The sequence below is a fragment of the Solea solea genome, chromosome 21, assembly GCF_958295425.1.
Source record: "Solea solea chromosome 21, fSolSol10.1, whole genome shotgun sequence".
NCBI lineage: Eukaryota > Metazoa > Chordata > Actinopteri > Pleuronectiformes > Soleidae > Solea > Solea solea.
This window is the reverse complement of record NC_081154.1, coordinates 9,351,249-9,366,479: the sequence shown is the minus strand read 5'-3', so window position 1 is coordinate 9,366,479 and position 15,231 is coordinate 9,351,249. Positions and strand designations below refer to the sequence as shown.

Sequence of the window (15,231 nt, the reverse complement as noted above, 5' to 3'; positions counted from 1 at the left end):
ACTCTGTGTATCACACTTCAGAGCAGCAGAGGAGGATCTGCTGTGCACACACCAGCACACATCTGCCTGCTTACTGAGAGCTGAGAGGAACACCTGAGATCCAGCAGCAGGTAAGAACCAGAGTAATTGGACTGTTAGATTTCAGCTGGGTTGAGTCTAACACACTTTTTTTGAATGGATTTTTCAAAATAATAGTCACACATTATACACTGCCCCTAGCTTCATATTATATGACCTCTTCTGTACACTGTTGATATGCGTACATAATACAGTCAACAATTCAACACATGAAGCAACATGTTGTGGATAACTTGGTTAAAGAGTCTTAAGGAAAACGGTCACATTTGTAACTCGCTTGAATGTATTTATCTGATGCAAAATCATTTAACATTTGCACCACCTTTTGCAAGTGTATGTAAATCAAATATCAGCAAACCAATAAAGCTGATATCCCGGTGTACAGGGTTATTGTTCTACTCTGTTGGTCAGACTATCTTTGAGTGATTAGGAATGGCTTTAAATGTTGCACAAGTTGACTTTGACCTGGGGTTATTGTGGAGACGACTTAGCAGGAGTGTCAAAGAGCTCAGTATTGCATAATAGCACTTTATATGTTGTGGTATAAGTGAATCATTTGACTTAAATATTTGTTAAAAAAAAAAAGAAGAAAACACACCCATGTGTCTGTGCAGCAGACTTGGCACCATGGACGTCCTCTTCCTGTTCTCCCCTCTCCCGACCCCGGTCATCTTCTCCCTGTTCGCCCTGGCAGCTGCTGTCCTGTTTTACCTCAACACACGGCCCAGTCCTATCCACACCCCTGCTGACCTCAAGCACCAAACTATTGGGATCAAGGTAAAGAGTGTAAAGCTGTTGGATTTCTGCACTGTAGTACTTGGAGTGCACCCAGGTGCTTGCATCAATGTGCTGTTTGCTCGATCTTTGTGTTTTGCTAATGAAAATACAAGGTGAAGAGTGAGATGTTGCTTTCACAGCTTGATCCCTGGAAATATGGGTGCAGTTAATATTTTATAGATAGAATATTTTTTAGATAAAATATATAGCAAAATATTCTATTTAACTCAGATCTGTGCCACAGGTGCTCCCTTGGTAAGTTGCAGTGGGCATAATACACAATTCCTTATTTGGACATCCTGGGTGGGGTGTGTTTATAGGTCACATCTTCAGGCTTTATAAAATCTGGGTTGTTTTTTTTTTTTTTTGTCTTGTTTAGAGTAAAAGTTATGATTCATTTTATGTCAGTTTTTAAAAACAAACAAACCTGGGAGTAGTAATACCTGTGCTGAAGTCACAAAATAGACTTTTTCTTTTTTCTTTTTGTTCATAAAATGAGCCAAGCAAATTTGAATTGTGACGCGTTTCCAAATTTCACAAATTCAATCCGATTTTTGAGCTGAAAAAATGATAAGACACTCTCTATATTGCACATTATTCTTGTAGCCTCTGTATATACGTTTTAACATAGTAATGGAAAAAGGCAGCCTAAATGCTGTGTTCTGAGGGTTCATAAAGGAAGTGCTTGATGTCCTCAGGATGGAGCAAGAAAGACTGCTTTGCTTGAGGATAACAACAACCTGATCTCGTGCTTTTATGACGACGCCAGGACCCTCTATGAGGTTTTTCAGAGGGGGCTGAAAGTGTCAGGTGACTATATCTACATTTACACCCTCTAAAACCCTCCATCTTTGTTCCAACTGAATGATAATTTGAGTGAATAGACCAATTGGAAACACAATCTTTTTTTATGCCCCATTAATGCCTAATGGTTTTGAAAATAATGTCTTTAAATGATACATTTAATCTAATTTAGCCTCAGATTATCGTTATTATCGGTTGTATATGTAAACGCATTACAGCACTAGTAGATTTAGATACTCTTTATTATTAGCATTAGTTTTCTTGGAAACATTTTATTTGTCATACTATATTCTCTTTGGAAAAGTTTATTTGGCAATTTCCGCCAAACTGATTATCCCACAAACGGGCAATAAGATGAAAAGTGTCATTCACACCATAGGGCATGGTATGATCTATTTGAATACATACCCTTGTCTTATTTGCAGGTAATGGACCATGCTTGGGCTACAGGAAGACAGGAAAGCCGTACCAGTGGCTGCGGTACAAGCAGGTTAAAACTCCTCAAAACACTGGGAAAAACATGGTGAAAATTGACTTGTATGAATTAAGGCTGACTCTTTTTCTCTCGTCCACCTCAATAAAGGTCTCTGAAAGAGCAGAGAACCTGGGGTCAGGGCTCCTTCATCAAGGTCTGAAGCCGAACGCCGACACGTTTATTGGCATCTTTGCTCAGAACAGACCTGAAGTAAGTAATGTCTTGTTTTATTGTAAATAGTTTCTTTAAATGACGTGCTGTAATATTGCTGTGTCATGGGTGCCTTGCAGTGGATTATCGGTGAACTGGCCTGTTACACGTACTCCATGGTAGTGGTTCCCTTGTACGACACTTTGGGTCCTGAGGCTCTTGTGTTCATTATCGACCAAGGTAATTGGAGCTTCTCGCTGCACTTTTGATGCTGATAATTTCATCGGTGTCCAGTAATTTGCTGCTCCCCACAGGGTTTTTGTCTCCATTGTTTTCTAATCTCTTGTCACTTGTTGATCACACCCCCCCCCCCCCCCCCCCCGACACCCACCCACACCCACCACCCTCAGTCTGATTACATGAGCAATTCTGGACTTTACAGCGAGTCAGTTGTAATAAATGCTTAGCTGTCTTTTTTTGTTTTTGTTTCCTACTCTTTCACTACAGTGTTGACATTTGCACCATGTGGCCACTGTTTATCACTGCATATGCACACACTAATGTTCAATGTATTGTTTTAAAAAAAGAAAAAATGTTCTGCTTTCAGCCGAGATCTCCATAGTGCTCTGCGACAATCAGAAGAAAGCGGAAACGCTGCTGCAGAACCGGGAGAAAGGTCTGAGTCCCGTTCTGAAAACCATCATCATCATGGACACTTTTGACTTGGAGTTGGTCGAGAGAGGATCCACATGTGGGGTGGATGTTATGTCCATGCAGGAAGTGGAGGTAACGCATGCTGAACACAAAGTTGCCTGTAAGTCATTGCTCACTGGCTGAAGCACAAACATGTTTGTTTGTTTGTTTGTTTTTAATTTCCAGGCTGTGGGGAAAAGTAATCATCAAAAGCCAATTGTAAGTTTTATATATTTATTATGATTTTTTTTTTTTTTTAATGACACAAGCTGCATACTATTGTAATATGCTGATTTCATGTCCCTACAGCCACCAAAACCAGAGGACCTCAGTGTTGTTTGCTTCACCAGTGGCACAACAGGTGATCATGTTTGATTTTTAATGAGTCTATTATGTGTGTTTATTGTAATATGTATAATCTAGAATAAGGAAAACAATAGTAAACACTTCTGAAGTTTTGAAGGGACAGATATACAGATCCTTATTATTATTATTATTATTATTATTATTATCATTATTTAGCTATAGGCCAAAAATGATGGTTTGCATGTAATTAATCAAGTGTATTATAATTCCCATGCAATACCTTCCAAAACTAATTAAAAAAAAACTTTCTTGACAATACTTGAATTTCTGGGCTGCCTCTCATGGTCCCCAGAGGATGAATCAATTTAGGTGACGCTAAGTTTTTCAACATGTAATTATAATCACTTTGATTTCCCAAAGACACTTTCTGTGCAGTACATTAGTAATGTCCATATACTGTGTATATACAAAACGGTCAGCTAATGTGTTGATTATAGCTACTTATCTAGTAGCAAAGATTGCATGCTGACATCATGTTTTTTTTTTTTTTTCAGGAAACCCCAAAGGAGCAATGCTGACTCACCAGAATGTGGTCTCTGATGCTGCAGGTGTTGTCAGAAGCTTTGAGGTACCAAAACATAATAGTGGTACAGTTTACACTTGGTACCATTTTTTTTTTTTGAATGTATATACTTGTGGAGAGAAAACTGTTGTTGACCGATGCTCTGCGTTCCTTCCCCCCTCAGTCGTCAATTATTCCATCCACTCAGGATGTCAGCATTTCATTTCTGCCTTTGGCGCACATGTTTGAGAGAGTTGTACAGGTAAGAACATGATTGATTCATACAATATGTATCTATAAATGGGAGGTCAGAGCGTAACCTCCTCACACAGAGCATTCTACAAACAGTGGGTACACTACCAAAGCGGAAGGCTACCAAGGGTACAGACTCTTTGGCGAGTTCAATCTACACAAACCACTCCGGGGGGGGAAAAAAAGCACAAAGTATTCTAAATATGTATTCTCACACCACCCACCTCAGGTGTAAACGTTCAACAGAAAACAGCCTGCTTTTATAGGCAAGGCAGCTTTATTTATATAGCGCATTTCATACACAAAGGCAGCTCAATGTGCTTAAAACAAACATTTAACAGTAAGAATTGGAAACAAATAATATAAAAACAAACAATTTAAAAATAACAATTGAATTTTTTTTATAAAAATATATAAAAAATAGTGACTTCTTTCCAGCCACAGTCAGACTGATGGCAGATGACGTTAGGAAGCGCCTATCAAGTGCAATAAATGTAAAATGTACAGTATACAATACACACATCACCTCATTGTATTTTTATTATGCGTACATATTTTATAGCTTTTCCTTATTTATTCTGTCTCTTATTTGCTGATGAGAAACCTGCACATAAAGTCCTTGGCACTTGTAATATAACTGTCAGAAGAAATGGTAACAAAACTCTTGAATAGGAGTTTATTTTTTTTGTTCTCTGTTCTTTCAGACTGTGATGTATGGTCATGGGGCAAGGGTGGGATTCTTCCAGGGTGACATCAGACTGCTGCCAGATGACATGAAATCGCTGCAGCCCACCATTTTCCCAGTTGTTCCTCGCCTTCTCAACCGTGTCTATGACAAAGTTGGTAGACACAACAGTCCCCCTTCTCCCCCACTCATTCTGCTTAATCCATTGACTTGAAAATGTTACGTTTTTTCACTGTAAATGCAGCAGCTTCCCTTGTTTTGTTTTTTTTGTTAACTAGGTCCAGAGTGGAGCTTCAACACCATTCAAGAAATGGCTTCTGAACTTTGCTGTGGAGAGGAAATTTGCAGAAGTCAAGGAGGGAATCATTAGGAACAACAGCATATGGGACAAACTCATCTTCCACAAAGTCCAGGTATCTGTTCAAATGAATGCAGGGGTCTGTGTCTGGTGGAAAACGAAAACACCAATTTATTTTATGAGAAATGTGCATAAACATGGCATATGGAAGACATTCAATGTCTTAAGACATAAAATGACTGATAATTGATCTGTCATACACTTTCAGTGTAGATATTTGATCTGTATAATGTGTTTATATAATATATAATAGGTCTGTTTGTGTCCTGTCATGTGATTTATTTTTATTTTTTTTTCCTTTTCCACTTGGCTGTTCACACTGAAATGAACCAAATGGGTTCAATGACAGAATTGTGGTGTATGAACACAGTATAAAAGCATTTCTCTATTATGGATAACTAAGCAACTACATATATTGATCAACTGAATTATGTTGTAACTAGTAACCATTTAAAATGCTTAAAGTTGCTGTTGTACATATTTTACATATATCACCATTAACTTTGTCTGCAGGAGTCTCTGGGTGGACGTGTGCGGATCATGGTGACTGGAGCAGCTCCCATATCTCCCTCTGTTCTCAACTTCCTTAGGGCTGCTTTAGGCTGTCAGGTAAATAGATTTTGTTCTGTAGTGTCTCTCAGCTTTTCTTTTTTTATTTTTAATGTTGTCAGGTCATGTTTAATTAAACTTGAATCACACTTCAGGAAAAAACACTCTGAATTCACTTCAGTTATTTCGAAAATAATTTGAATCAATTGGATGGATTTAAAGGCTGATGTCGGCGTGTTTCTAATCAGCCTCATGTTTTGATGGATTAAACTGTGGTGAACTGGGAGATCTGCAGGAAATCCACACTGATACAGTAATGGCTTGTGCAGCAGCATCCATCTGGTGCTGTTTACATGAAGTTGTCATGGTGACCTGGTCACACTGCTCTGACTCTGCTTTCGTCCCCAACTGGTGCCAGATCTTTGAGGGATATGGGCAGACGGAGTGTACAGCTGGCTGCACCTTCACCATGCCGGGGGATGGCACTTCAGGTATGTAGTTCAGAGGCAACCTGATGTAGGACTTAGTTCTAATACCAGCTAGAAATTGACATTGAACATTGACTCACTTTTACATGACTTTAAATTGGTGTTTCCCCAATCGTAGTCTTGGGGAACCCCTGCACCTGCATGTCTCAGATGCTGCCCTGCGCCAACACACCTTAGCAAGGCACCATCTAAAACATGCAGAACATTATGGGTCGATATTTAATTCTTCTTTCAGGTTCTCTCTTTAGGGGTCGCCACAGCAGATCATCTGCCTTCATCTCAGTCCTCTTCATCTTCAGCTTTGCCACTTCCAGCTCCACCTCCTGTCACCAAACCATACATCATAGCTGGCCTCATTACTGTCCTGTAGACCTTCTGTCACACATCACCCCTGACGGAACATTCATTAATGTCTGCTAAATGACGGACTTGCTTCATTTTCCACAGGACATGTTGGTGTGCCGCTGCCTTGTAATATTGTGAAGTTGGTGGATGTGGAGGAAATGAACTACTTTGCTTCAAACGGTGAAGGAGAAGTAAGTTTGTGCAGAAGTAAAATGAAAATGGGAATAAACCCAAGTAGGTTTAGGGTGACATTTATTTGGTTTGTTAATGCAACTTTGTGAGTACAGACATTTTTGACAAATATGTGTCAACAGTGTGCACAATTACCATTTATTCCTGTTTGCACTGCACGTACAGCTCTCACAGGGAAACCCAATCTCTGGTTCCACTCTGGTTTTTAAGTATTTAACAAGAACCACGGGAAATACAAGTCACTCTGAATCCAGATGTTCACAATGGATCCTTAACAGCACAGAACTCTATATACAACACATAAAAGCAACAAATTTAATTACAGTTTGTCTCTTGATTTTCTTGTCAGGTCTGTGTCAAAGGTTTAAATGTGTTCAAGGGATATTTAAAAGACCCAGAGAAAACTGCAGAGGCCTTGGATGAAGACGGCTGGCTCCACACTGGAGACATTGGAAAATGGCTTCCGGTAAGAAAAGCTAATGTTTGGTGTGTGTGTTTGTGTGAATAAAGCCAAGCAATTCATTCTTGAATAATGCAAGACAAGCTCCTCTCTGGTGTTTATATTAAAGTTCAGTGCTTGGACACAATGATCCAATGGAACCAAAAAAAGTGTTTAAAAAGTTGACAAGATATTTTCCTTTTAATGATGAATAATTTCTGCAAACTCTCTGTTGACAGAGCGGTGTTTTGAGGATTATTGACCGTAAGAAGAACATCTTTAAGCTGGCTCAGGGCGAGTATATCGCACCGGAGAAGATTGAGAACGTGTATGTACGCAGTGGCCCAGTGGCCCAGGTATTCGTGCATGGAGACAGTCTACAGGTACGTTTAACCCAACATGCAGTATTTGTTTCCTGTGATTATATAGAACGTACTGTGATAATGAATCATCTCTCTGACTCTAGTCCTGCCTGGTTGCCGTTGTGGTCCCTGATCCTGACATCCTCCCGGATTTTGCCAAAAATCTTGGCTGCCAAGGCTCCATTGAAGACATCTGCAAACGCACAGTAATGTTTCAGTCTTGTCCTGTTATAGCCAACGTCTGTCAATTACAAGTCACTAAAATGGCACATGATTTTTTTTACAGCACCACAAGAATATGTGCAGAAAACAATCATTAACATTAACAGACTGTTGGAGGAGTCTTACACATACCCCAGATCTACAAATCTAACTTGAACCTGGACTCTGCTTTCAGCTGGGAAACTTTTTAACACAGACCTCTCTCTCTCCCCCAGGAAATTAAGAAAGCCATTCTCTTAGACATGACGAAACTCGGCAAAGATGCAGGCCTCAAGTCCTTTGAGCAGGTAACAGGTCTTCATGAATTCCCAATCACGCAAGATGCTGGTTCAAACCCAAACTGGATGACTTGAAGTAGTCAATTTTACTTACTTTTAAGTGACTTTACATGTATATGGGTGGTCCCTAGCCAAGAGGAGCTTGTAATTGGTTGAAAATTCCGCAATGGTTCAAGGCCTGGGGGGCTGGCTGTGGTACCCCTGAGCAAGGCACCTCCCCCCCCCCAATTGCTCCCCAGGCACAAATAAGTGCTACCACTGTGTTGTTTACTGCTGGTGTGTAATATGGATAGGATTAAAGGCAGTGGTCAAAAACAACTCACTCTAATTCTGAACAATGCTCAGTTCGCCCTCTAGTGGTAAAAGCATCTTAAAGAAATGTGCTGCACACGTTCTACTTTTAACCACCTTTTCTTCATTTTATGTCCATTTTCTTGTCTAATTTAATCTGTTTCTAGTAAAAGACTGGAGATAGTACGCTTTGGTACTAGACCTCCATCAGAGAGTGGACTTATTTGACTTTAGCCTGATGGAAGATCTAATACTGAGGCCTTGTAGTACATTTCAGTGCAAGACAGTGTGCAGAGATTTGTTTTGAAATTTCTCCAGTAAAGCAGTGGAAACAAAATTCCTGTCTAACCAATTAAATAACCAGGTGTTTATTTATTTGGCATCTTGAATACTGCGTGACTGTCTGAACCTCTCTTTTGTGTCTGATACAGGTGAAAGAAGTCTACCTCCATCCAGAGCAGTTCACCATTGAGAACGGTCTGTTAACTCCCACACTCAAGGCCAAGAGGGCTGAACTCAAAACTCTCTTCCAGCCACAGATCGACAAAATGTATGCCAACCTCCAATAAATGGAATGAACCAACACCACCAACTTAAAACCTGCTGTAGTTCAGTGTTTTGTTTGTTTTCGTGCCTGGTGTCTTGTGATTAAAACAAATAAGTTGACTTCTTGTGCCGTATCCTTCATAAATGTCCACAACAAGGGAGATCTGCCATGCTTTGGCTTTTGGAGTGACAAACATTGCTGAGGTATGAGTCATGTGAGACAATGAGGTTCTGTTAAACTCATCTTCCCGCTGAAATGCTGCAGTGCAGTTTGGGGGTGAGCTGGACAGACAGACTTCCTTGGCCACGACGACGAGAGTGAATCATCCCCTTTTAGCAGTTCCAGCTGAAGATTCTGAGCCGTGTATATCGCCTATTGTGCTGTAAATGTAACTTGCTTTAGTATTTTTCCTCACTGGCAGAAGAAATATGGCAATGTATTCAGTAAAATAATGTAATGGCATCAATGCAGGCAAATTAATTTTATAACTATTACAATTTTGATGCATGTAAAATCATTTAAAGGACTACTGTAGATTGCTGGGTAGCTCGTGAATGCTCACAGGGTCAGAAGTCTCCTTTTTAATATAAAGATAACAGGGAAATTGAATGTTTCAAATGCTATATTTGCTAAAATGGGGGGGGGGGGGGAAGGAGCAGTACTAAACATGCAACATTTTACTTTGTAATTGCATGTACGTCCACAAACTGTGTCACATAATAGAGCAATAATCATACACAATATTAAAGTAACACATCAGTAAAACTGTTTGCTTGAGATGGGATCACCCAAGATGTATAATGATTCCACAGGGCCTGCTTGTCTCCTGTCTGTCTGCATAAAATAAATTAATAACAATAACCACAAAGGAAGAGGCACATAATATCTCTTCTCCTTGATGTTCTGTCAAAACAATATCAAGTGCAGTCTCATCCAAACAGCTGCAGTCTAACTCAACTTGTGTGTACACTTTAAATACAACATCAATGTGTCATGTTGACTGATGAAGAAGGGGAATGACTGAATAAATCAATGAATGAATGCAGGAACAGTAGTAAGATTGAGTGGAGAATATTTAATAATCCACATGTTTATGAGATTTTGTAGACTGGCAGTGCAGAGTACAGTTAGAGTTGATCTTTGAGCTGAACACACAAAAAAAGTAGTATTTTCTTTTTGAGTCAACACTGCCCCCATGTGCTACAACAAGACAAATACATGATAGACGTTTCCAGCTTAAAAATAATACAGAAGTGTATTAGGGACACATGTTAAAAAAAAGGGATTAAAGTCAGAACTTACTTTTCCTCAGAATTCTGATTTCTTTCTCATATTTTTTACTTTTTTCCTCAGGATTCTGATTTTCTTCTCAGTATTCATACTGGGTTTTTTTCACTTTCGTAAAATACCTGGGGTCAAAAGTAATTATTCGGTTTTATTTCTAAGAAACAAACAAATAGACCTCACTGTGTGGGAGTGCAGGATGGATGGGACTATGCTGCCACCTAGTGTTGACCGGTGTTTCCTCAGTGAGTCGCTGCCGGGCTGCAGCAGCGGCTGCTGGACACTTCCATCGCTCCACCTGAACTTTCCACGGGGACAGACAAACGCTCTCTCCGCACTGTGTGAGTCCAGACTCCGGAGCCGGATTACAACAACTATACTACTGCTACTGTTCTTTCTCCTGCTGCTGCTGCTGCTGGAGCCTAAAGACACACACGTCCTTCAGACATTTACACAGATTAGTTGTCAAAACAAATGTCTCCACCTCTCACCACTTCCCAGCAGTGTGTGCGTGGATTATCAGCCTGTGTGCTCCTCAGCGCCGGTGATCAGATTTACCTGTGAAGAGGAGCAGCAGCTCCAACATGGCTTCCCCCGCCACAGGTGACCGCGCGGAGCAGGTAAGCGGACTTTTCCCACTTGTCCTGCGGCTGAAACCAACTGTTTCCTCCTTAATGCAAAGATGTGACAGTCCTGTTGTTGTTGTTGTTGTTGTTGTTGTTGCTCTGGTTTGTTGAAGTTCCACAAAGACTGAACCGCAGTGGAGCTCGTGTTGTTTCCTTCTTCCTGATTGTTTGAGAGGGAAATGAAGTGTAGAAATCACGATAAAAATCTGACAGAGTCCTTTTAATGTATGGCTCATTTACTCTGGTATGCAAACACTGGCTCTCTCTTGTCCGCTGCCATGGGGAAATAACCCGAGTATGTCGAGACATTTACGCCTCAATGATTCATTCACGCCATATGATGATAATAATTATAACAACCTGCACGCAGGTGAAACCGGTTGCTAATTAACGTGTGTTGTGACGCAGGTGTGTCTAAATAGCGTTTAATTTGAGCCATTCTAGTTTTGTATCTAGGGATAAGACATTCCACTTTTTTTGGTGCCCAATACCGATATCACAAACTCGAATATCCACCGATATTAGTGTATTTTCGACCATTTATGAACTATAAAGCTGTTAACAACACACATTTGTGCTGAGTTATTTCCAAGACGTACTTCTCCAGCTGTGTTACAAATATTGTTCTCCCCAAAAGAAGAAACAGCCTAAACATGACTCGGCTAAAATGCTTCTTACCTGATTTGTATGTTTTCTTCACAGTCTGTACTTAGTGAAGCATGTGATATGTAGGATTTTTGGATTGTATTGGAGTTTGCAGCTTTATGTCTGATATCTAATATAGTGATTTCGACCAATACCGATTCCCATTCCTATTTGTTTTCTATGATCGTCCCCTCATCTGTCCAGCCAGCTATATATTTCCATTTCTCTGTGGTATAATTATTGTTTCAAATGGGGTTGGATAATGTGACTACAGACAGTTTTAACAATAAAAACAATCGGTATTGATAATTATCACAATGAATGTCAGGCGATTTCCGCTCCTGATTGAAAATTTAAGTGGTTTGCTTCATGTTCACGAAGAAATTTGACACAACAAACATTCAGACTTTTCCGAATAAGAGTTAGGAAGAATCAGAATAAACATGTCACACATGTAAGTTCCAACACTCAGTATTTCAGATGTTTCTCGACACAAAATAGTAAGACAAACACAAGTTTTACCAATAACTTCCCCTCCAGTTTTAAGAGAGCCAGGTTGTTCACACTGAATACTTAATATTTCAACCTGTAGAGTTTTATAACTGCATACCTGTTTCCTATGTTTTCTGGAGGAGTTCCAATAAAGTCGTTGAGAAATAATTATACTGCTTTGTCATAATAGCACTGCCAAAACAACAAATCTCATGTGGCCTAGTGCTTTATTATAATATAATTTTCCAATAACTGCTGCTGCTTCTTCTTTTATTATTTTTCCTGTATCTCAAAATAGTTTCAGAGAAAGTTTGATAACATTTTTAAATCAACAATTCATAAAACTGGTGCTGCAACCTCCGAACATGAATCCACTCGGTCTTGACAAATGTTCCACCCCAGACGGGGAAGCCGGGAAGCCTCAGACTTCAACCTTGACCCGCAATCAGTTTTACAGTAGAAGAGGAATAAAGGAGCAAGTGTCAGCATGTTTATCAGTGATTTCCAATAAATAACAGGTCACAGCTCGTCTGCAAATGTCAAGATACCAGTCTGTCTGCTCAGGTGTGCTGTAATGATTACGAACGGAGATACAAGAATAAATAAAATCACAATAATATTGAAAGACGGATGTTTAGGCAGAAATAAGCCGTTAAAACTGCTAAAAAGACTTTTACTATTCTGACATTAATCATTAAAATTAACACAATATTTGTTACCCATCAAGGAAAATAATGTGCCAGTTTCTTCATACACTTATGATACACCTCTATATTAAGCATAAATAGTGTGCTAGTATGTGAGTATGACTATAATATGGAATTAGCTTTGTGTCAATATTTTTAAACAACACTTTTTATGAAGCCAAGAAGCCAAGATTGAGCAAACAAAAATGAATGCAAATGGAATGAATGGGAATTTTGTTTGCTAAGACTCTTTTGCATTAGTGCTCCCTCACTTGTTTTCACTCCTTTTTTTGCAGTTTCTCCAGTGTCAACGTTAAACAGCAGCTCAGTGATAAAGAACAACTCCATGTCTTCAATCTGACTGGAAGTGGTGAATTAAAAACAGGAAAGATGCTGTGTCAGCATTAGGGCTCTGTTATAAAGTCATAAAGTGATTTATCTTTGGTTATTGTACTCGTAGTGAGAGTGAACATTTTTTAAATGAATACAATGGTGATTTAATTGTTTTTTAAAAAGCTTGAGTTGGCACGGAAATAAATGTGCTTGTCTGACTTATGTAACGGATGGATTTCCAGTTTAACTCATTTGAACATGATTCAAAACTAATAACCAGGAACCGTGAAATGACTGATGTTTGTTTTTCTTCTTGCTGCACAGTGTCTTTGCCTGCTTATCTGTGTGTCTTTCAGCCTGTCAGTGCGCCTATCTGTCTGTGTGGTTCCTCCCCTCTGGGCATTAATGGTTGACCACAAATTGCGTTGGGAAATGATAGGCTGTTAAGGTCTGTCTCTCTGTCGCTGTAGTAGTAACTGCCTGTTGTTATGAGGCTATGTTTCGTTTTGGCAGAGCAAACACCGTGAGGCTGCAGAGCTGGGTGTGTGTCTGTGTGTGTGTGTGTGTGTGTATGCAGCACATGCAACTCGTCTGACGGGATTAAAACCAAGGGCAGCGCAGAGTTTGGCAGGAAGAACCCAATTATTGTGATGACAGTGTAAACACGTGTGTCTTACATGGGGTCATTTGTGACCGGTTATGTGATTCTTTCACATGCTTTAATCTGCATCTGGAAAATTGTTTAAAAACATTTATTGACCTTGTGACATTCTGAGCAAATATGTCACATATTTGTTTTTTTACTCCTCAAATAGGAGGATTTGATGCTACACATAATTAGTACATTTCCTAGTTTGCGGGGAAATCCAACAGAGAATTCCATTTTTCCAATTAATATAGTCGTCAATAACTGAATCAGCATGATTTCTCATGTCACGGTTCACATTTGAGTTTTAGCTGCCAATTGCTAAAGCTTGAAAGCCAGTGCTGATATTTGATGTTCAGTAAATAAGTTCATTTGACTATTGTGACCAACAGGTTTTTTTTCATGGTCGGACCAGACTCTAAACAACTAAAGTGGCTGAATAAGGATCATAACAAAATGTTTTCTGCTTCAATCTTCTCTGATATATTTGGGTTTCAGGCTGATGGGAAAATTCTGAATTATTATAATCTGTGGTTTTATGCATTGTTTACAGCCAAACCTCATAATGTAACAAGTGATGTGAGGATAATTGTGGACTGTGAGACCAACAAAGGTTTGCTTAGCGGTGCTGTAGATTTTGTATGGATTTATATGACACAAGCCTTTCTGTTGTGACAAGAAGAGTTCAGCTGACTCAGCGTGCTGCACAGGAGGGAGGGAGGTAACTGATGATTCCCTCATTCTGGCTCTCAGTGCTGCGTATTGTAGTGAAGTGAGTAAACATGACCTCAGTGATGATGAGGTAATGTCAAGTCACTGTGTTTGCTTGTTTGTGAGGAGAGGAGGACATGACATCGCACGGCTTATTTGCCATCAACAGTTATTTTTGTAAATGGTTACGGTAAATGGTTTGTATTTATATAGCGCTTTTCTAGTCGTGATGACCACTCCAAGCTGCTACAGTTTTGCCATTCACCCATTCACACCCATTCACTCACACTTTTTTGCAGCGCATCTACATGCAGCACATTTTCTATCACTCATCTTTTATACCCACTCAAACGCGGAGTGCAGTAGGTTTGCAGGATTTTCTTTCTTATAACAACAAATGCATAAATAAACATTTATGAAATAATAATTCCATCTCTCCAGTCTGCACGGCTTGTATAAACTAAATATTAAATACATGAAACGGCTTATCAAAATTAATAAACTGAATGAAAATGAATAAATTGAGTTTTAGTGAATTAGCAGTGTTTGAGAAAGTTTAATTACAGGGCATTTTGGCTGCATTTTTGTTAAATGTACAGTATATACAGAGGCTATAAGAATGTGCAACATAGAGTGTTTTATATCCCTTTTTCCCCTAGCACAGCCTCTGATTTAAAATACATTTACTAATTTAATAATAATTTACTACATAAACAAAATTGAAAAGTGACATTTGGAAATACGTCACAGTTCAAAGTTCACTTGGCTCATTTTTATGAACAAAAAGAAAAGAAAACCAATGGTCTATTTTGTGACCTCTGCACAATTATTGCTACCCCCCCTCACACACATATTTTTTAAATGCCTGAATATGTGACCTATAAACACCCACCCCCAGGAGTTGTGTATTATTCCCACAGCAGTTTACAATGGGTGCACCTGCGGCACAGATCCA

At 39.4% G+C, this 15,231-nt stretch overlaps 2 protein-coding genes across 3 annotated transcripts in view; both read left to right on the top strand.

Annotated features, from left to right (window-relative positions):
- acsl5 (acyl-CoA synthetase long chain family member 5) lies at positions 1–8,972 on the top strand. Of its 2 annotated transcripts, none has more exons than XM_058621903.1 (21): positions 1–110; positions 696–855; positions 1,554–1,665; positions 2,085–2,149; positions 2,243–2,344; positions 2,425–2,524; positions 2,892–3,070; positions 3,164–3,196; positions 3,287–3,338; positions 3,838–3,911; positions 4,030–4,107; positions 4,802–4,936; positions 5,061–5,195; positions 5,654–5,749; positions 6,108–6,180; positions 6,625–6,713; positions 7,064–7,180; positions 7,393–7,536; positions 7,620–7,721; positions 7,953–8,024; positions 8,738–8,972. In XM_058621903.1, exons 2-21 carry the CDS (start codon positions 706–708, stop codon positions 8,873–8,875), a joined length of 2,046 nt encoding a protein of 681 aa, XP_058477886.1. In that variant the 5' UTR covers positions 1–110; positions 696–705; the 3' UTR covers positions 8,876–8,972. The 2 variants fall into 2 exon arrangements, with proteins under 2 accessions (XP_058477886.1, XP_058477885.1); XM_058621902.1 differs by having other exon boundaries at positions 693–855.
- Positions 8,973–10,397: 1,425 nt separating this feature from the next.
- The window catches only part of LOC131448185 (ankyrin-3-like), a 121,069-nt gene continuing 116,235 nt past the window's right edge, over positions 10,398–15,231 (top strand). Inside the window, exon 1 of the mRNA XM_058620374.1 lies at positions 10,398–10,757. Coding sequence (XP_058476357.1) covers positions 10,722–10,757 — 36 coding nt within the window. The 5' untranslated portion in view covers positions 10,398–10,721. The remainder of the gene's footprint in view (positions 10,758–15,231) is intronic.